This window comes from Pseudophryne corroboree, chromosome 10, assembly GCF_028390025.1.
Source record: "Pseudophryne corroboree isolate aPseCor3 chromosome 10, aPseCor3.hap2, whole genome shotgun sequence".
Taxonomy (NCBI): Eukaryota; Metazoa; Chordata; class Amphibia; order Anura; family Myobatrachidae; genus Pseudophryne; species Pseudophryne corroboree.
Genome location: NC_086453.1, coordinates 201619759 through 201641962, shown reverse-complemented (window position 1 = coordinate 201641962; position 22204 = coordinate 201619759). Strand labels below are relative to the sequence as shown.

Sequence of the window (22204 nt, the reverse complement as noted above, 5' to 3'; positions counted from 1 at the left end):
AACACACTTTCGCCAAATACGGTGATAATGGTTTGCGGTTACTTCTTTCCTGGCTTTTATCAGCGTAGGAATGACTTCCTCCGGAATGCCCTTTTGCTTTAGGATCCGGAATTCAACCGCCATGCCGTCCAACGCAGCCGCGGTAAGTCTTGGAACAGACAGGGCCCCTGCTGTAGCAGATCCTGTCTGAGCGGTAGAGGCCATGGGTCCTCTGATATTATTTCTGTAAGTTCTGGGTACCAAGCTCTTCTTGGCCCATCCGGAACCACGAGTATCGTTCTTACTCCTCGTTTTCTTATTATTCTCAGTACCTTTGGTATGAGAGGCAGAGGAGAGAATACATAAACCGACTGGTACACCCACGGTGTCACTAGAGCGTCCACAGCTATTGCCTGAGGGTCCCTTGACCTGGCGCAATATCTAGTTTTTTGTTTAGGCGGGACGCCATCATGTCCACCTGTGGCCTTTCCCAACGGTTTACCAACAGTTGGAAGACTTCTGGATGAAGTCCCCACTCTCCCGGGTGTCGGTCGTGTCTGCTGAGGAAGTCTGCTTCCCAGTTGTCCACTCCCGGAATGAACACTGCTGACAGTGCTAAGATGTGATTTTCCGCCCATCGGAGAATCCTTGTGGCTTCTGCCATCGCCATCCTGCTTCTTGTGCCGCCCTGTCGGTTTACATGGGCGACTGCCGTGATGTTGTCTGATTGGATCAGTACCGGCTGGTTTTGAAGCAGAGGCCTTGCCAGACTTAGGGCATTGTAAATGACCCTCAGTTCCAGAATATTTATGTGTAGGGACGACTCCTGACTTGACCAAAGTCCTTGGAAATTTCTTCCCTGTGTGACTGCCCCCCAGCCTCGAAGGCTGGCATCCGTGGTTACCAGGACCCAGTCCTGTATGCCGAATCTGCGGCCCTCTTGAAGATGAGCACTCTGCAGCCACCACAGTAGAGATACCCTGGTCCTTGGAGACAGGGTTATCAGCCGATGCATCTGAAGATGCGATTCCGACCACTTGTCCAAGAGGTCCCACTGAAAGGTTCTTGCATGGAACCTGCCGAATGGAATTTTGCTTCATAAGAAGCTACCATTTTTCCCAGGACTCGTGTGCAGTGATGCACCGTCTAGTACCCGAGTGTGTAAATACAGACTTCAGGATAGCCTCCTGCTTTTTATCAGCAGGTACCTTCAAAGTGGCCGTATCCTAAGACGGCAGTGCCACCTTTTTTGACAAACGTGTGAGCGCCTTATCCACCCTAGGGGATATCTCCCAGCGTAACTTATCCTCTGGCGGGAAAAGGTACGCCATCAGTAACTTTTTAGAAATTACCAGTTTCTTATCGGGGGAACCCACGCTTTTTCACACTTCATTCACTCATTTGATGGGGGAACAAAACACTGCCTGCTTTTTCTCCCCAAACATAAAACCCTTTTTTAGTGGTACTTGGGTTAATGTCAGAAATGTGTAACACATTTTTTATTGCCGGGATCATGTAACGGATGTTCCTAGTGGATTGTGTATATGTCTCAACCTCGTCGACACTGGAGTCAGACTCCGTGTCGACATCTGTGTCTGCCATCTGAGGGAGCGGGCGTTTTTGAGCCCCTGATGGCCTTTGAGACGCCTGGGCAGGCGCGGGCTGAGAAGCCGGCTGTCCCATAGCTGTTACGTCATCCAGCCTTTTATGTAAGGAGTTGACACTGTCGGTTAATACCTTCCACCTATCCATCCACTCTGGTGTCGGCCCACAGGGGGCAACATCCCATTTATCGGCATCTGCTCCGCCTCCACATAAGCCTCCTCATCAAACATGTCGACACAGCCGTACCGACACACCGCACACACACAGGGAATGCTCTGACTGAGGACAGGACCCCACACAGCCCTTTGGGGAGACAGAGAGAGAGTATGCCAGCACACACCAGAGCGCTATATAATGTAGGGATAAACACTATCACTGAGTGGATTTTCCCCAATAGCTGCTTGTATAAACAATATTGCGCCTAAATTTAGTGCCCCCCCCCCTCTTTTTAACCCTTTGAGCCTGAAAACTACAGGGGAGAGCCTGGGGAGCTGTCTTCCAGCTACACTGTGAAGAGAAAATGGCGCCAGTGTGCCGAGGGAGATAGCTCCGCCCCTTTTTCGCAGACTTTTCTCCCGCTTTTTTATGGATTCTGGCAGGGGTAATTATCACATATATAGCCTCTGGGGCTATATATTGTGATTATTTTGCCAGCCAAGGTGTTTTTATTGCTGCTCAGGGCGCCCCCCCCCCCCAGCGCCCTGCACCCTCAGTGACCGGAGTGTGAAGTGTGTATTAGGAGCAATGGCGCACAGCTGCAGTGCTGTGCGCTACCTTGGTGAAGACTGAAGTCTTCTGCCGCCGATTTTCCGGACCATCTTCATGCTTCTGGCTCTGTAAGGGGGACGGCGGCGCGGCTCCGGGAACTAACACCAAGGACGGGTCCTGCGGTCGATCCCTCTGGAGCTAATGGTGTCCAGTAGCCTAAGAAGCCCAAGCTAGCTGCAAGCAGGTAGGTTCGCTTCTTCTCCCCTTAGTCCCTCGTTGCAGTGAGCCTGTTGCCAGCAGGTCTCACTGTAAAATAAAAAACCTAACATATACTTTCTTTCTAGGAGCTCAGGAGAGCCCCTAGTGTGCATCCAGCTCGGCCGGGCACATAAATCTAACTGAGGTCTGGAGGAGGGGCATAGAGGGAGGAGCCAGTGCACACCAGATAGTACCTAATCTTTCTTTTAGAGTGCCCAGTCTCCTGCGGAGCCCGTCTATTCCCCATGGTCCTTACGGAGTTCCCAGCATCCACTAGGACGTCAGAGAAAATAGGATTTTAATACCTACCGGTAAATCCTTTTCTCTTAGTCCGTAGAGGATGCTGGGCGCCCGGTCCCAGTGCGGGCTGTATCTGCAGTTTGGTTGTAGTTACGCTCATGTTGAGTTAAGTTCAGTCAGTCTGTGACTGTTGTTGGTCATGCCGTTGCATGCGTTGCGGTTGAATGCCATGTTGTATGGCGTGTTTTGAGGTGTGAGCTGGTATGTATCTCACCTTAGTTAAAAACGTTAAATAAATCCTTTTCCTCGAAATGTCCGTCTCCCTGGGCACAGTTCCTATAACTGGAGTCTGGAGGAGGGGCATAGAGGGAGGAGCCAGTTCACACCCATTTAAAGTATTAAAGTGCCCATGTCTCCTGCGGATCCAGTCTATACCCCATGGTTCTTGAAGCATCCCCAGCATCCTCTACGGACTAAGATAAAAGGATTTACCGGTAGGTATTAAAATCCTATTTTTTAATACATACCCAATAAAGGTTATATTTTAAATCATAAGATTTCAATGAGAGTAGTGCCTTTTTTTTCTCTTTTGCTGCACTAAAAGGGAAATCCTCAAATTTTCCATACCTCAGTTTTTCCTCTGGGGAGCACAACCACCACAGAGATATTGATTAGTGAATACTTTAATGAACACAATAAAACCATATTGTTGGTCACTGTCACTGACCTAGGTTGGGGGTGTTGTGAACTCGGGGGTTCTCCCGATGGTAGGGGAGAGGAACCACAGTTGGGTCGGAACAGGGATGGCTTGATATAGGTCTTCCTCATACAGGACTCTGACAGAAAAGCTTGGTGAAAATATTAAAGGGCTTTATTGCAGGAAGAGAGCAACACAATGTCACATAATAGAGAAGGAGTGTATGGAGAAATGTCCAGGAAGTACTTGTGAGTGACGGTAAAAGATACTGGTGACTGAAGAACTTGAGAGCTGTGGTTAAAAGACACTGATGATTAGAAGAACTTGAGAGCGGTGGTTAAAGACACTGATGGTTTGAAGAACTTGAGAGCGGTGGTTAAAGACACTGATGATTTTAAGAACTTGAGAGCGAGGGTTAAAGACACTGAGGACTTGTATAACTTGAGAGCGAGGGTTAAAGACACTGAGGACTTGTATAACTTGAGAGCGAGGGTTAAAGACACTGAGGACTTGTATAACTTGAGAGCGAGGGTTAAAGACACTGAGGACTTGTATAACTTGAGAGCGAGGGTTAAAGACACTGAGGACTTGTATAACTTGAGAGCGAGGGTTAAAGACACTGAGGACTTGTATAACTTAAGAGCGACGTTTAACCTGCAGCCCACGCTGACTCCAAGAAGCACTGGTGACTAGAGCGCAGTGGAACCCAGCAGCGGCTGGGAACGCTGGAAGCTGTGCAACAACTGACACCTGGAAATGCCGGAGACACTGGGGTATGCTGCAGAGAGATCCGCCGAGGACAGAAGCACTGGCATCCACTTCAGGGGAAAAGACGATACTCAGGCGTCGAGGCGCTGCCCGGCGTCTGCCTTTGAATCTCCCGCCTCCGCTGGATTGGCGGAACAGTCTGATGACGTCACCTGCTCCCCGCCCACGTGATGCCGGGTGTCATGGCGGCGCCCCTGCCCCGGAGAACCGCCGGGAGCCGCGCCAGCCAGGCGCCGGAGCCCGTGGACCAACGAAGGCAGAGGCCGCAACACAGACCAGCAGGCACGCAGGGGTAAGCGCGGTGAACGCCGCCTATGGCGTGTGACAGTACCCCCTCCTCCAGGAGTGGCCCCCGGACACTTTCCAGGTTTTGTTGGATGTCTGGAATGGAAAATCGGCACCAGTCGGGGAGCCATAACTTCAGTAGCCTTGACAAAGCTCATCTCCTCAGGGCCAAAACCTTTCCACTCCACCAAATACTGTAGATTCTTGTGAAGATAACGAGAGTGAAGAATAGCTTTGATTTCAAAGTCCGTTCCAGCTTCAGATTCTGCAGAGGTTGGCCTCGGGGACTTTAAATGGAACCGGTTTAAAATAAGGGGGCGAAGGAGAGAAACATGAAAGGAGTTTGGTATCCGGAGGTGGTAAGGCAATCCCAATTTGCAGACAACCGGTTTCAGAACTTGTAACACGGGGTAAGGACCAATAAACTTTGGGGCGAACTTCATAGTGGGCACCCTTAACCGGAGGTTGCGGGTGGAAAGCCATACCCTGTCACCAACCTTGTATTGGGGAGCTGCTCGTCGCTTCCTATCCGCAAAGAACTTATAGCGGCCGGAAACTCTCTTGAGATTAGCATGAACTCGACTCCAAATTTGGCTGAAGTGCCGAAGAGTAGAGGCTGCAGCAGGAACCTCCTCCGGAGGACAAATGGGTAATTCAGGAACTTGAGGATGGAACCCATAATTAAGGAAAAATGGGGACTCACCAGTCGAAGAGTGGTACAGATGATTATGGGCAAACTCGGCCCATGGCAATAGTTCCACCCAATCATCTTGCGAAGGAGAAAGATAAACACGGAGAAAAGTCTCTAAATCTTGATTGACGCGTTCAGTTTGCCCATTGGTTTGTGGATGGTAAGCGGATGAAAACTTGAGTTTTATTTGTAAGGCCGTACAGAGAGCTCTCCAGAATCTTGCAGTGAATTGTACCCCCCGGTCAGAGAAAATTTCCTGAGGTAAGCCGTGCAGGCTGAAATGTTCTCGGATAAATAACAAAGCCAACTTGGGAGCTGATGGTAACCCAGTCAAAAGGTACAAAATGTGCCATCTTAGAGAAACGGTCGATAATTACCCAGACAGTATTGTGACCCTTGGAGAGGGGCAATTCGGTGACAAAGTCCATAGAGATATGGGTCCAAGGCCTCTGAGGAATGGACAGTGGATGCAATAACCCCGCAGGAGGCAAACGAGGAATTTTGTGCTGAGCACACTGAGGACATGAGTTGACATAATCTTGAATATCCTTCTTCATAGTGTCCCACCAGTAAGCCTTCGTAGAAACTCCCACATCTTTTGAACTCCAGGATGACCGGAAAACTTGGAAACATGAGCCCACTGCAACAACCTTGGTCGAAATTTAGCTGGCACAGACATTCTCCCAGGAGGAGGACCCAAAGCGGTGGGAGCCGCTGAAATAGAAACTGGACTGAGAATCAAAGCCTTCTCAATGGAATTCTCCTCATCCGAAGCTGTTAAGGAACGGGATAAAGCATCAGCCTTGGTGTTAAAAGTCCCAGCCCGGTACTTAATAACAAACGAAAACCGGGTAAAGAAGAGCGCCCATCTAGCTTGACGGGGATTCAAGCACTGGGCCGTCTTGAGGTACAGCAAATTCTTATGATCAGTGAAAATTGTAATTAGGTGTTTAGCACCTTCCAAAAGATATCTCCATTCCTCCAAGGCAGATTTTATTGCCAAAAGCTCTTTGTCTCCAATGGTGTAATTCTGTTCCGCAGGAGAGAATTTGCGAGAATGGAAACCACATGGATGTAACTTCCCATCTGGAGCGTACTGCGAAAGCACGGCACCTATGCCTACCGAGGAAGCATCATCCTCCAAGAAGAATGGTTTTGAAAAATGTGGTTGTTGAAGGACTGGAGCGGACATAAAGGCTGCCTTTAACTGAGCGAACGCTGCTACAGCTTCGGAGGACCAATGACTTGAGTCAGAACCCTTCTTGGTTAGGGTAGTAATGGGTGCCACGATGGTAGAGAATCCCTTTATGAATTTCCGGTAGTAATTTGCAAAGCCCAGAAATCGTTGTACCGCTTTCAAGGAAAGAGGCTGAGTCCAGTCCCGGATGGCAGTGAGTTTCTCTGGATCCATACGAAGCTCCGTGCCCGAAATGATGTAACCAAAAAATGGAATAGAAGGAACCTCAAAAGTACATTTGGAAATCTTGCCATAAAGATGATTCTCTCGCAATCGAAGAAGTACCTCTTTGACCTGTATTCTGTGCTCTGTGAGATTTTTAGAAAATATCAGAATGTCATCCAAATATACCACTACACTTAGGTATAGCATATCCCAAAAGACTTCGTTAATGAATCCCTGGAAGACGGCAGGGGCGTTGCTGAGGCCAAACGGCATTACCAGATACTCGTAATGCCCGTCCCTGGTATTGAAGGCAGTCTTCCATTCGTCCCCCTGTCGGATACGTATCAAATTATAAGCTCCCCTTAAATCAAGCTTGGTGAAAACTCGGGCTCCGCGAACTCTATCAAAAAGCTCCGTAATGAGCGGCAAAGGATACTTGTTCTTAATGGTGACATCATTTAGACCACGATAGTCAATACATGGTCTCCGCCCTCCGTCCTTCTTCACAAAAAAGAAACCCGCCCCTGCCGGAGAAGTAGAGGGGCAGATGAATCCTTTCTGTAGATTAGACTTGATATAGTCAGACATAGCTTGGGTCTCGGGCAATGATAAGGGATAAGTGCGACCCCCAGGTGGCATTTTCCCCGGAATGAGCTCAATGGGGGTAGTCCCAGGGTCTATGCGGTGGTAGCTGATCGGCCGCTTGCTCCGAGAACACGTCAGAAAACTCCCGATAGGCCTCCGGAATGAGCCCTTCATCGGACTTGGAAGATACACGGAGCGGATAGACTGGGGTGAGACAATTTGAATGACAAAAAGAACTCCAAGATGTTATTTGTGTCGAACTCCAGTCGACGTGAGGGTTGTGAAGTTTAAGCCAAGGGAGGCCAAGAACCAGATCGTGGGGCATCTCCCGAATCACTAGGAACTCTAGGTGTTCTTGATGCAGAGCTCCCACTTGCAGTTTGATTGGTACTGTACAACTTGAAATCAGACAGTTAGAAATTTGGGTACCATTGATAGCAGTCAACGTAATAGGTCGTTCGACCGACCGTAGCTGACAACCCAGATCCTGGGCACAGGTAAGGGAAATAAAATTCCCTGCAGCCCCTGAGTCCAGCAGAGCCTTAACGGGTTTGGCTATTGACTCAGAGAACAGAGACACGGAGAGTAAACAGTCCACTGGCGGAGAAGAAGGTTTAGAAGAAACTCCTAGCTCGACTCCTCCGGAATAAGCTAAGACTGCCCGTTTCCCGGGCGAGACTTGCAAAACTTGAGAAAGTGATCCACGGCTCCACAGTAGAGGCAGAGTCTACCCACACGACGACGCTGACGTTCTTCTGGGGACAGCCGGGATCGATTAATCTGCATGGGTTCATCAGGACTTGGAATAATCGTTTGCTTAGACGGAAGAGATCGGACCCTTGATCGATCTGACCGACTACGTTCGCCACCTCGTTCCTGCATGCGAAGATCTACCTTTACACAGAGCGAGATCAACTGTTCTAAAGAATCCGGCAAATCTCTAGTGACCAACTCGTCCTTTAGACGATCGGAGAGACCGTTCCAAAAGGCAGCCCGAAGGGCATCATTATTCCAGCGCAGTTCTGAGGCTATGGTCTGAAAATTAATCACATACTGTCCCACTGAACGAGAGCCTTGTCGGACACGAAGCAAGTCTGCAGAGGCAGCGTTCGTCCTGCCGGGCTCATCAAAGATCCTCCGGAATGACGTAATGAAATTGGTGTAACTAGAAACCAATGGATCAGATCGCTCCCATAACGAGACACCCAATCCAACGCTGAACCCTCGAGCAAAGAAATAATGTATGCCACCTTGGACCGATCAGTAGGGAAGTTATGTGAAAGCAGTTCAAAATGTACCTCGCACTGATTGAGAAAACCATGGCAATTCTTTGGATTCCCATTATAGCGAGAAGGAGTAGGGAGCTGAAGGCGTGACCTGGTTCCAGAGGAGGATGGAATATTACTAGAGACAACCACTGAAGCGGGTACTGGAGCTGGGGCCAGAGAAGTCTGAATTTGATCCAGCCGACCAGATAATTCCTGGAGATAATGCATCACCTGGCCCTGTGCTGCTTCCTGACTTTGTATTCGAGAAATCAAGTCCTGGATGGTACTTGCCTCTGGGCTCCGATCCCCCGGGTCCACGAGGCCTGAGTATACTGTCACTGACCTAGGTTGGGGGTGTTGTGAACTCGGGGGTTCTCCCGATGGTAGGGGAGAGGAACCACAGTTGGGTCGGAACAGGGATGGCTTGATATAGGTCTTCCTCATACAGGACTCTGACAGAAAAGCTTGGTGAAAATATTAAAGGACTTTATTGCAGGAAGAGAGCAACACAATGTCACATAATAGAGAAGGAGTGTATGGAGAAATGTCCAGGAAGTACTTGTGAGTGACGGTAAAAGATACTGGTGACTGAAGAACTTGAGAGCGGTGGTTAAAGACACTGATGATTTGAAGAACTTGAGAGCGGTGGTTAAAGACACTGATGATTTGAAGAACTTGAGAGCGGTGGTTAAGACTGATAATTTGAAGAACTTGAGAGCGGTGGTTAAAGACACTAATGGTTTGAAGAACTTGAGAGCGGTGGTTAAGGACACTGATGATTTGAAGAACTTGAGAGCGAGGGTTAAAGACACTGAGGACTTGTATAACTTGAGAGCGAGGGTTAAAGACACTGAGGACTTGTATAACTTGAGAGCGAGGGTTAAAGACACTGAGGACTTGTATAACTTGAGAGCGAGGGTTAAAGACACTGAGGACTTGTATAACTTAAGAGCGACGTTTAACCTGCAGCCCACGCTGACTCCAAGAAGCACTGGTGACTAAAGCGCAGTGGAACCCAGCAGCAGCTGGGAACGCTGGAAGCTGTGCAACAACTGACACCTGGAAATGCCGGAGACACTGGGGTATGCTGCAGAGAGATCCGCCGAGGACAGAAGCACTGGCATCCACTTCAGGGGAAAAGACGATACTCAGGCGCCGAGGCGCTGCACGGCGTCTGCCTTTGAATCTCCCGCCTCTGCTGGATTGGCGGAAGTCTGATCCGCCCACGTGATGCCGGGTGTTATGGCGGCCCCTGCCCCGGAGAACCGCTGGGAGCCGCGCCAGCCAGGCGCCGGAGACCGTGGACCAACGAAGGCGGAGGCCGCAACACAGACCAGCAGGCATGCAGGGGTAAGCGCGGTGAACGCCGCCTATGGCGTGTGACAGTCACATATATACCATATACCACTGTAATCGGTGCAGGATTAACTAACTCTTCTGTTAATAGAAAGTTAAGTTAAAAAGCCCATGGCAGGAGCGAGAACATGGAGAGGGAGAAGGAAGACTGGCATACATGCAAACACACTTGCGGGAAAGGCGTTTAGAGAACCGGTACTGTAGGAACTATCCACCGCAGGTCAGGAGCGTCAGGGTGGGCGTCCTGTACCCCTTATGGACTTCTAGATAAGGATTTAACAAGATAAGAACATAAATCCTCTTTTCTTCATCATCCACTAGGGGGCACAGGGAACACTGGGACATCCTAAAGCTGTCTCCTAATGGGTGAGGACGCCCCAGGGCTGCGCTAAGAACTGTACACTCGAAGGCTGCGTCTGTGTCAAACGCATAAAAATGAAGATAAAAAACAGTTTGGGCAGAGGACCACGTGGCCACTTTACAAAGCTGCTCTGCAGAACCACCACGCTAAGCTGCCAAGAAACCAAATTCAGGGGGTCAAAAGAGTGGACTGAAGAGCCCTAAGAACCAAGGACAGGTCCCATGGGGCAACTGTAGGGACAAACGGTGGATGGACGTGTACGATGAACTGGAAAAAAAAAAAAGAGACTTATGTCCAGTAAGAGAGCAAACACACAGAGATAAAGACTCACCGAATACAGCTTTTGGACATTGAGCATGGTACAAATGACCCTCCCGAAAAACCCTTTGCTCTGAAGACAGATGTCTCAAGAGTCACCCCGCCAAAGGGTGCGGGTCAGATCTAGACAGAAACACCGGCCTTAAGACAGAAGTTCCGGCCGCAGAGAAGCATCAGGACAGAGGCGTAGAAGACCTGCCCACCATGGCTGCCATAGGTAGACCGCAGCTACAAAAAAAAATCCTGCTTCACTCCAATATCAACCTGTAATGGACCCGCAGTGTCCCTGAGATGGGAGGAAGATGTCTATGAGCAGGAAAGTCCTCTGTGCCAAAAAAGTGTCCACACGAAGAGCTTGAAGTTCTCAGAAACAGTGCCTCAGCAGCCCGTGGCTGTGTCAAGACACCAATCTGGCAATGTCCAGCAAGTCACATTGATAACTAGGAGCTGAAAGGCAAGCGCTGGAAGATATTGCTCTACCCTACCGAGGATGAAACTGACCTCCCTCGTGGCACCGTGACGGTTGGTACTGTCCAGATGGATCAAGAATGCAAAGTCTGTCAAGATATCACACTGTAGCTGGACTGGACAATGCCGGAAGAGTAGCAGAGCCAGAAGTAATTGAGCTAGACTCAGAGCTCTGAAGGTCACTCGGAAGTCCAGAACATGGGGTGGTAACCAGCCTTTCTGAGCCGACCATTGACCCTGAAAGGGCTGATGACTGGTTACTGCCCTAATGACTGGTTACTGGCCTACGAAGACCTGCGTCAATGGTGAGGAGAACTTCAGACCTGATCCACAAGGAGCGGCCCTTTTCTAAGGGGAACCTTTTGGAGCCACTTCAGAAGGGAAAGATGGATTTCGATAGAGAGGAGGAACATCTTTGGTTGCACGAGGGATCTTTTCCAAAAAGAGCCAAAACTGCTATCTGAAGAGATCAGGAATGAAACAGAGCATACTCCACCATGTCAAAGGTGAAACTAGAGAGCCCAGGAACTGTATAAGAGCATACTGGCCCTCTGCGATGACGCCAGAATAGACATATCTTGTCTGTCCAAGTCTGAATACCTGATGAACCCTGGAATCCTGCATGGCTTCTGAGACAGTCAAGGAGGAATTCGTCCCATCGATGATCCGTTTGGGAGACCGGAGAAATGTGTTCCCTGAGAAAATTCGGTAACTGGGTAGGACATTCAGATAGGTTAAAATATGAGACCCTTGCACCAAAGATGTGTGAAAATACGTTTAGCCGTGGCCGTCCCAGTGACAATGGCAGAAAATGGAAATAATGCTCGCACACCTTCAACTTGAGCAAGCGCTGGTGACTGACTCCGATGGGAACATATAGGTCTAATGCTGGCCAAAACTCCCCGTTTCCAGAGATGGAATGATGGAGTGAAGAGACTCCTTCTGGAACTTGGGAATCCACAGAAACACGTCTAGCGCCTTCAGAAAGAGGATGACTGTGACAAGCCATCTGGTTTTTAAATCGGGAAGAAGTTGGCATAGAAACCCGTATCTCTTTTGAGAAGAGGGAGCCAGGTTGAAGATCCTGGAAGTTAGAAGGGAGCGAATGACTCCCCAAGAGCACCCGCTGTTCCTGGAAGTACAGGAAAGCTGGTGGCCAGGAGTGGTGGACGCACCGAAAGCCAGAGTGCATTCCTAGGAAATCATACCTTTGATTTGGTTCCTATCCACGCCTCATAAAAAATAGCGAAAGCCAGTCAGATGCGCTGAAGTCGCCCATGATATGGAGACCCATGTCCTGATCAAGCACGCCTGTCCGCTGTCTGGTGGATCAAGGCTCCCCGACCTAGGTGCCTAGAGTCCTAGAGAAGAAAGGAAGCAAGAAAAAGGAATGAAACTCATTCACGCTAGACTACTGCTGGACTATGGGGGGTGCCACAGAAGGAAGGAAAGCCGACCTGGGCGTCACCGTAGCGACTATGCTGTCAACTCTGTACCATGAGAAAAATACCTGAATAAGGGAGACCCTGAGCCTACATAAAACCCATGTCGGCGCACCCGTAACGTAGGCCGATGGCCTTGCTTGACCACCACAGCAGACGCAGACACCCAAGAGGTTAGGCATGAGGCAACGGCTACTCACCAGTTTAGGTATGGGCCAATGTAATGCATCACACTAGAGCTAATAAACACCTTTCTGTGCGTAGCAGAACTGATGGCCTCCTCTAGTGCATTCACCAGATATGACCCAGGCACAAAACCATGCCTGTCAGTAGCCACCAGTCTAACTATCCAGGCAGATGCAAAGGCTGGTAGCAACGAAAGGGGACTCCCACCTGGTCTGCAGCTGTCAAGAATCTAGATACCTAGGTGTGCCTATGCTTCGGCAGGAGGTCCTCAAGCTACTCAGAAGAAGGCAATACTAGTGTGGGATGTTAGATCCACTGTGACCGGTAGAAAATCACTGCCCCTGACTACAGGCATAGTACTCTGGCAGTTTACAATGACTGCACTGTCCGGTAACAGTTGTCATGGTGAAAAGGAATGGGATAGGCGCCAGACTGAAGGCGCACATCATTGTGCAGACCTGCATAGTTTCCTGTTCCGGGGCCAAAAGCCGCAACCCAACCAGACAAGGCATAACAAGAGAAGCTGCTTCTAGCTGTAGAAGCTCTGTCAAGCCTGTATGGAAAAGGTGCTGACAAATGTGCCAACCGCTGTGCCGACTGGCAAATTTCATCCACCGTTGCGTATGACAGACAGACTTAAGTAGAGTCTTTGCTTGTAGAAATACTAGCATGGGGAGCTAACTGGGAGCTGCAAGCTGGTAAGCTACTGCATATTACCTGTGAAAATGGGTAATGTCAGTCCCTGAGTTGCAGGCTGCTGGGACAAAAACAGTAGCTAAGTATTTGGCGCCCAGGCTCTCTCCTCTCCAGGCTATACTCAGTGTTCCCTGTGCTCCCTAGTGGACAGAAGAAGAATAGATGTCTTAATATATGTACTGTATTTAAACCACCTTTGCACGGTCTCCACCAAAACGCTTATTCATGCACTTGTCCTTTCCCACCTAGATTACGGTGATCTCCTCATTTCTGGCCTTCTTTTCATTTGGCTATCCCCATATAATCTATCATGAAAGCTGCTGCCCCAGTCATTAACCTCTCCTGCCGCTTTGTTGGCCTCTGCAAATGACTACACTGGCTCCACATGCACCACAGAATACACGCCTCTCCCCCACTTATACAGCCCTCAATTGCTCCAGTTATACCCACATTTCAGACCTCAGTTCTGTTCACAGTACGATTGGCCCTCCTCACTCCTCCATAGAAGCAGCAGCAGTAGTTATAAAGAAACTAATCTTTGGTGTGAGTTTAATGTGCAGACACCCATGAGTACCCAGTTTTATCCCATTAATGCGCATGGAGGAGGGTGGGGTGAGTGAGCCAATAGTAAATCTTGTGAATAGCCCTTTTCTGGGTATTATCACAGCTGTCTTCTGGATGCAGCCCAAACAATTGCAAAAAGTTGGTGGAGTGTCTTATCTTCTTCCACATGAGTTCTAGAGGTCTTATTGTGCAAACAATTCCTATATTTGAAGAAATGATAATTGACCCGTTGAAGATTACAGTAATCAACTGACTCTACAAAGCACTCAACCTATGCAAGTGATCCTAATTTACACCCCATGCCTCATCCCTCACAGGCTTTCACAGTGCAAGTCACCTTTTCAAGTGGTTGTATATCCGCTGCACGGTCTCCTGCTCTTTATGTGAATCCTGAATGTGTATCCTGCAGGTGAATCTCAGCTGGTGCTCACCTAGGCCGATTTCTTTCAGGGCCTGCTCAGGAGACACAAGACGGAGGCTCTGCCAGGGGTAACAAGGGAGAACTCAGGTCAGTGTGTGTAATCTCTGCAAAGAAAATGCTACAGCCCACATTATAAAGATGCAATAAAGAATAAAGAGACTGTCATTTGCATCAGTAGTGACTTTATTATTACCATCCCAGGGTGGGTTTTGAAATGATGGGTTGATCATTTAAATTCATCTTACACATTGCACTAGGTTAGCCCCGTGTACACATTGCATCAGGTAGAGCCTTTTATACACACTGCGCCAGGTACCCCTTTATATACACTGCACTGGTTCTGCTCTCCGGTCCAACTCCCACTCGCTAGACGGAAGTGAGCATTTAGCTAGGAGCGGGGTGCAGACAGCTGGAGGCAGCCAGTTAGTTAAGATTTCCAGGCATACCACTTAAGGTTTTAATGTTTGGTGTCTGGTATCTGAAATACATGTAGGAATATGGAACACCGTATAAAATATAATACCATAGCAACGAGAAGTTATCTAAGCAGGGGCTGTATCAAATACTCTTCTAGCTCACAGTACAAGACCACATCAGGCATGACACAGGGGTAATAGTCTCTTCACCGATAACTCAGACATCTACAATGTAGAAAGCTTGTACATGGAGAACAATGGTAGTGAAAAGAAGAATCTGCTTTACTTACATTATCTTTCATTATAAGGGTTCCATGCATCAATCTTGGCTTCTTACAATCGGGCACAAGACCTAAAGTTACAGAGGACCACACATTATACCATAAACCCTTACAAGAAACCTGCAGTAACAAGCCAAATAAATCTACAAATGCACACCACTATACTAAAAGGCATAATACAACCAGATAGTCATTTTCATTATAAATTTTTATTATTTTTGAGCTGGCAGACTTACCCAGTGCACTCTCTTTCTTCAGGAGACCCAATGAGATGTCCACTGGAATGTTTGGATTGGTGGCAATGGTGGCAGTCTCGCCATTAAATGGCATAGAGCACTGGATACCTGTGGACAGAGATAATGTTGTAGCAATCAACACACAACTGCATGGATAACCAGCATCCCTTCTTTACAATAAATAAGAGCAGTCCCGCAAGAAACGAAACTGGATGGAGTATGACTGAAAAAGCCTGGCCGTACAGGAGGTATTCGTTAATGGAAAAGTTCCCAACTTACGAAATTCCTGCTCAATTTTCTGCTTAAGAAATTCCATTTTCTTGGCCTCTCCATGCACTAGTAGTACATTCCGTGGCTCTGCCTGGCGAATCAGTTGCATGATACCTTTGGCATCAGCATGGGCACTGAAGGACATATATTCTACTTGCATTTTCACCTCAAGCTGGATGTGAATAACAGAAAATCTTTGTCAGCTGCAGTACATTATTCCACACTATACACACATCAGTGGTTGTTATAGGAAACATACCGTCTGCCTTCCTTCCATCTCCAGCTTGCGCTGGCCACTTAGGATCTTGTGTCCCACGGTGCCCTGCACACAGTAACCCGGCATAATTACCTGTAGCCGAACGAATGACAACCTGGTAAGTGCACGTTCTAAAGGAGACTTTTTATATCCCATCCCGCTTCAGTAGTAAGAATTTCATCCATTCTGAATATCTTGTGGCATTATATTATATTAGAACTAATCTCAAATATAACCAGCAGCTGAAATCCAAAATGGGTTTGGACTCACACATTTATTGAACAACAAACTCAAAGTGCACACACACCTCTGTGTATTGTATTATATTATTCATAGATATAAAGGCAGTAAACAAACATGAAAAACTGGTTCTCAGACACTGAATGATGTTTTATTACCCATTTTTGAAAATAAAGAACCCATAATAATTTTTAAACACTTAGGGGGTCGGACCTACACACAAACAAGCTACATCCTCCATTTCTGTCTTAGAAATGCAATACATTTAAGACCCAATTAAAAATAAGAGGGGGACACTATTAGCCTCGGATTCTACTCTATAGCTAATTAGTTGCGCTGCCCAATTTAATAACCTGCGCGATTCCTACTTGCTAAAACGCAGAGGCAGGATACAGCTTCTGAGTTAAATGCAGTGGGGTGCATATTATACGGATTAAGTGGGTTTCCATAGGTTTCCAGATGTTTTACCACGTGGGGGAAATGGAGTGATCAATTAGCTGCGGAAAAATAAACCTGCTTAGTACAGATGTGTCCTTCCTCATCTAGCCTCTGTGTGTAAGGCGTCGCAGCACAGAGGGTGCATGAGAGCCGACAGCTCCCGTGCAACTTGGACAGCACCTAATGTCTTTTTCCCTCAAAAATGTGTCTTATTCACAGTGCCATGCGAAGCACAAGCAGACTTGGCTGATTAAAATGACATGCAGCATGACTCTATTCTATGTGCAACTGCAGCGGTATCTGCGTACAAAATGCTGCGTTAGTGTTTTCCAGGAAAAAATGCATGAAAGGGCACTCGCCATTCGGAAATGTGCACACGACTGGGAGTGACAAGGAGGGCTGTTTAATGTAACTGCGGTAACAATGAGGGAGGACACATCTGTATGTGTGCTACATGCTCAAATGGAAAGTAAACTTCCTGTACATGCCAAAAAAATAGGATTTTAATTACCCACCGGTAAATCATTTTCTCGTAGTCCATAAGGGATATTGGGGAATTAGTACGATGGGGTATAGACGGGGTCCAAAGGAGCCGGTGCACTTTCAATTTCTTCAACTGGGTGTGCTGGCTCCTCCCCCCTATGCCCCCTCCCACAGGCAGTTATAGGTAAAATAGTGCCTGAAGGAGAATGGACATACTTGAGAGAAGGAACATAACTGAGTGGTGAGATTCACACACCAGCACACCAATAACATAAAACCAGCAGCAACGGCTGGGGAAAAAAAACAGCAACAGCTGACCAGGTAACCACATAAGAGAAACCAGAAAAGTCAACGCACTTGGGGGGTCATTCAGACCTGATCGCACACTAGGTTTTTTCGAAGCGCTGCGATCAGGTCAGAACTGCGCATGCGTATGTGCCGCAATGTGCAGGCGCGTCGTACAAGTACAAAGTGGTTTGTTGCCCAACGATGGATTGTACAAAGAAACCGTTCGCACAGCCGATTGCAAGGAGATTGACAGGCAGAAGGCGTATGTGGGTGGCAACTGACCGTTTTCTGGAAGTGTTTGGAAAAACGCAGGCGTGTTCAAGCATTTGCAGGGCAGGAGTCTGACGTCCATTCCGGACCCGGATAGGCTGAAGTGATCGCAGTGGCTGAGTAACTTCTGGGCTACTCAGAAACTGCACAAAACTTTTTTGTACCGCTCGGCTGCACATGTGATCGCACACTTGCAAAGTGAAAATATACTCCCCTATGGGTGGCGACTATCTGCTCGCAGCAGTGCAAAAAATCCCTAGTGAGCGATCAGGTCTGAATTAGGCCCTGAGGTGGGCAACTAATATCCCTTATAGACTACGAGAAAAGGATTTACCGGTAGGTAATTAAAATCCTATTTTCTCTTGCACCCATAAGGAATATTGGGGAATTAGTACGATGGGACGGCCCAAAGCTTCCAGAACAGGCGTGAATGTGTGGAGATGCCTGCAGCACCGCCTGCCCAAACTGGGTATCCTCTTTGGCCAGGGTATCAAACCTGTATAACTTCACAAAGGTGTTCTTCCCCGACCAGGTAGCAGCTCTGCATAGTTCCAAGGCTGATTCTCCACGGGCAGCCGCCCAGGAAGACCCCACCGATCTTGTAGAGTGGGCCTACAGAGACTGTGGAACAGGTAAGGCTGCCGACACATAGGCCTGTTGGATAGTAAGCCTAAGCCAACGAGCAAAGGACTGTTTAGAAGCAGGGCAACCTTTTTTCTGCACATCATATAACACAAACAAGGAATCCGTCCTCTGATCCGAGCCATCCTCTTGATATAGATCTTCAAGGTTCGCACAGCATCCAATGCCTCCAGAGGAGCAGAAGTGCCAGAATGTGACGGAACCACAATAGGTTGATTCAAGTGGAACGCAGAGACGACCTTCAGCAGGAACTGCTGCATAGTCCTGAGCTCCGCTATGTCCTCATAAAAGACCAAGTAGGGACTTTTACACGATAGGGCCCCCAATTCTGAGACACGCCTAGCAGAAGCCAGGGCCAGTAACATCACCATCTTCCACGTGAAGTACTTGTCTTCTACCGTCATCAGAGGTTCAAACCAGGAGGACTGTAGAAAAGGAGATTTAAGGTAGACTTACCATAGTTAAATCTCATTCTGCGAGGTACACTGGATTCCACAGGGAATAACATCGGAGTGTAGAGTTGGATATTTATCCGAGGCACCTACAGGCTAAAGCTTAGACTGTTCCCAGGATGCACTGCACCGCCTCCTCTATAGCCCCGCCTACAGGCGCTGGAGCTCAGTTTTGTTAACCAGTCCAATTCAGTAGCAGGTAAGAGAGACGGTAGATGTTAGTCACATAGACCAACATTCTCACGACAGGAGAAGGGACCAGCGGCTAATGCCATATAAACCCAAACCAAAGAAGCTAAGTGCGTCAGGGTGGGCGCCCTGTGGAAACCAGTGTACCTCACAGAAAGATTTAACAATGTCTTACCATAAATCTGCTTTTCTGCAGCGGGGTACACTGGTATTGCACAGGGAATATATCGGGGATGTCCTAAAGCAGTTCCTCATGGGAGGGGACGCACAAGAACCTGGCGTCCAAAGGAAGCATCCTTGGAGGCGGAAGGATCAAAGGCATAGAACCTGATGAATGTGTTCACTGAGGACCATGTAGCCGCCTTGCACTATTGTTCAGCGGATGCGCCACAGTGGGCCGCCCAAGAAGGTCCAACAGACCGAGTAGAATGGGCTTTGATAGCGGCAGGAGCTGGGAGCCCAGCCTGCGCATAAGCTTGTGCAATCATCATTCTAATCCGTCTGGCCAATGTTTGCTTATTCGATGGGCAGCCACGTTTGTGAAAACCAAAATAAACAAAGAGAGAATGTGATCTCCTGATAGAGACAGTCCTTTCTACATGTATACGTAGAATCCGTACGACATACAAAGACCGCTCTTTGGAGGAAAAACCAGGCGAGACAAAGGCCGAAACCACAATCTCTTGGATAAGGTGGAAAGATGACACCACCTTAGGTAGATAACCACGGAGAGTCCTAAGAACTGCCTGGACAGAAAGGGTGGACGACAAGACAAAGCACCCAAGTCTGACACCCTCCTATTAGTGGCAATAGCCAATAGAAAAATGACCTTAAGCGTAAGGCATTTAAGGTCCACAGACTCAAGAAGTTCAAACGGAGACTCTTGAAGGGCATTAAGAACAGACAGACAGATCCCATGGAGCCACAGGAGGGACATAGGGAGGTGTCAGGAATAGATACAATTTTTCGGTGAAACCACACCGACAAGGCAGAAATGTGAACCTTGAGGGAGGCCAGGCGAAATCCTAAATCCAGGACTTGTTGCAAAAAAGCCAGAAGTCTGGAAGTAATAATCTTGTATGCATCGTAATTCTCAGCAGCACACCAGGTGAAGTAAGAATTCCAGACCCTATAATAAATCCGTGCAGAACCGGGTGCGGGACTTCAACATAGTTTGAATAACCGCCCCAGAAAATCCTTTGGCCCTCAGGAGTGCAGCTTTAAGAGCCAAGCCGTCAAAGCCAGTCTTGCCAGGTCCTGGTAAACACAAGGGCTCTGAAGCAGGAGGTCTGGGCATTGAGGAAGTAGAAGAGTATGTTCGATCGAGAGACCCTGCAGGTCTGAGAACCAATGCCATCAGGGCCACGCTGGAGTGACTAGAAGCAGTATTCCTTCTTCTTGCTTGAACTTCTGTAGTACCCTGGGCAGGAGTGACACTGGAGAGAACACGTAATGCAGCTGAAAGTTCCATGGAATTGCCAGTGCGTCCATGAATGCTGCTTGAGGATCCCTTGTCCTTGCTCCGAAGACCAGAACCTTGTGATTATGTCGAGACGCCATCAGGTCTACATCTGGCAGACCTCACTTGTCCACAAGGAGTTGGAAGACCTCCGGATGAAGACTCCACTCCCCGGCGTGTACGTCCTGGCGACTGAGGAAGTCCGCTTCCCAGTTGAGGACCCCCGAAATGAACACTGGAGATATTGCTGTCAGATGGCGTTCCGCCCATCGAAGAATTTTTGAAACTTCCATCATTGCCACGCGGCTTCGGGTGCCGCCTTAATGATTTATGTACGCCACCGTGGTGGCGTTGTCTGATTGTACTTGAACAGGCCTGTACTGTACGAAAGGCAGGGCCAGTGTCAATGCATTGGACACTGCCCGCAACTCCAGAATGTTTATCGGGAGGAGAGATTCCTCCCTGGTCCACCGACCTTGGAGAGAGTGTTGCTGCAACACAGCGCCCCAACCCCGCAGTCTGGCATCCGTCGTTAGAAGGACCAAGTTGGAGATCCAGAAGGGAAAACCCCTGCTCAATTGTTGGTCCTGTAGCCACCAACTCAGTGACAGAAGAACCTCCGGAGTCAAGGAGATCATTTGAGACCTGATCCGGTGAGGCAGGCCGTCCCACTTGGAAAGGATTAACCTCTGCAGAGGGCGGGAATGAAATTTCTACCATGTCGAAAACCGACACCATGGGGCCTAGTACTTGCATCACAGAGTGTATTGTCACTCTTTGGCGAGAGAGGAAGCATCCGATTCTGTCCTGAAGTTTCAGGACCTTCTGTGGAGACAAGAACAAACGTTGGTTGTATGTGTCCAGTAATGCCCCCAGGTGCACCATGCTCTGAGCAGAGTCCAGTGAGGATTTCTTCCAGTTGATAAGCCACCCATGGTCTTGTAGGAATTGGACTGTCAGTTCCAGATGATGGAGGAGAACCTTTGGGGAGTTAGCCAGGATCAACGAGTCCTCCAGATACGGAAGGATCCTGATACCCTGATGGCGGAGAAGGGCAGTGATGACCGCCATGACCTTGGTAAAGATCCGAGGAGCCGTGGTCAGTCCGAAAGGCAAGGCTTGGAACTGATAATGAAGGTTGCCAATTGCAAACCGTAGATATTGCTGATGCGACATGGCAATAGGTATGTATAGGTAAGCATCCTGTATGTCCAGGGATACCATATGGTCCTTAGGTTCCAAAGCCAGTACAATAGAACGCAGAGTTTCCATACGGAATTTGGACACCTTCACAAATTTGTTCAAAGATTTGAGGTTGAGTATAGGCCAGGAGGATCCATTCGGCTTCGGAACTAGAAACAGCATTGAATAGTATCGCCTGCCTCATTGAGACAGAGGCACCGGCACTATCACTCCTGTATCTAGGAGGGATTGGACAACTAAATGTAGAATTTGTGCTTTTAACGGATTCGAAGGGATAACTGTTGAGCAAAACTGGTGAGGGGGACATCTCTTGAAAGAGACTGCGTACCCGTGAGAGACCACTTCCTGCACCCAAGCGTCCAAAGTGGTCTTTAACCATACCTGGGCGAACTGCAGAAGTCGGCCTCCCACCATGGGATCCCCCAGGGGGAGGCCCGCCCCATCATCCAGCAGGCTTGTCCGGTTCGGAAGCAGGCTGACGGGCAGCCCAAGAACGTTTAGGTTTAGGCTTAGAGGATTTGGAAGTGCGAGCCTGTCTCGGGTACGCCTGACCCTTTGTTTTACCTAGAGGCCGAAAGGAACGAAAAGTAGTACTCTTAGCCTTCGGAGCCGAAGAATTAGTACTTGGGAGAAACGCAGTCTTGGCCGACGCCAAGTCGGTCACAATCTTGTTCAGATCATCTCCAAACAGTATATATCCCTTAAAAGGTAGCACCTCCAAGGTCTTCTTAAGAGTCCAGGTACACCGACTAGGACCATAACCACAGAATCCGGCTAGCCAGG

The 22204-nt window shown here is 48.5% G+C and overlaps 1 protein-coding gene across 2 annotated transcripts in view; it reads right to left on the bottom strand.

Annotated features, from left to right (window-relative positions):
- Positions 1–22204, bottom strand: part of INTS11 (integrator complex subunit 11) — a 143116-nt gene that overhangs the window by 33097 nt on the left and 87815 nt on the right. For both annotated transcript variants that reach the window (XM_063943029.1, XM_063943030.1), the window contains exons 12-16: positions 15761–15850; positions 15511–15673; positions 15232–15339; positions 15005–15066; positions 14215–14357 (exon numbers count right to left, since the gene is read on the bottom strand). In XM_063943029.1, the coding sequence (XP_063799099.1) occupies positions 14215–14357; positions 15005–15066; positions 15232–15339; positions 15511–15673; positions 15761–15850 (566 nt within the window). The remainder of the gene's footprint in view (positions 1–14214; positions 14358–15004; positions 15067–15231; positions 15340–15510; positions 15674–15760; positions 15851–22204) is intronic.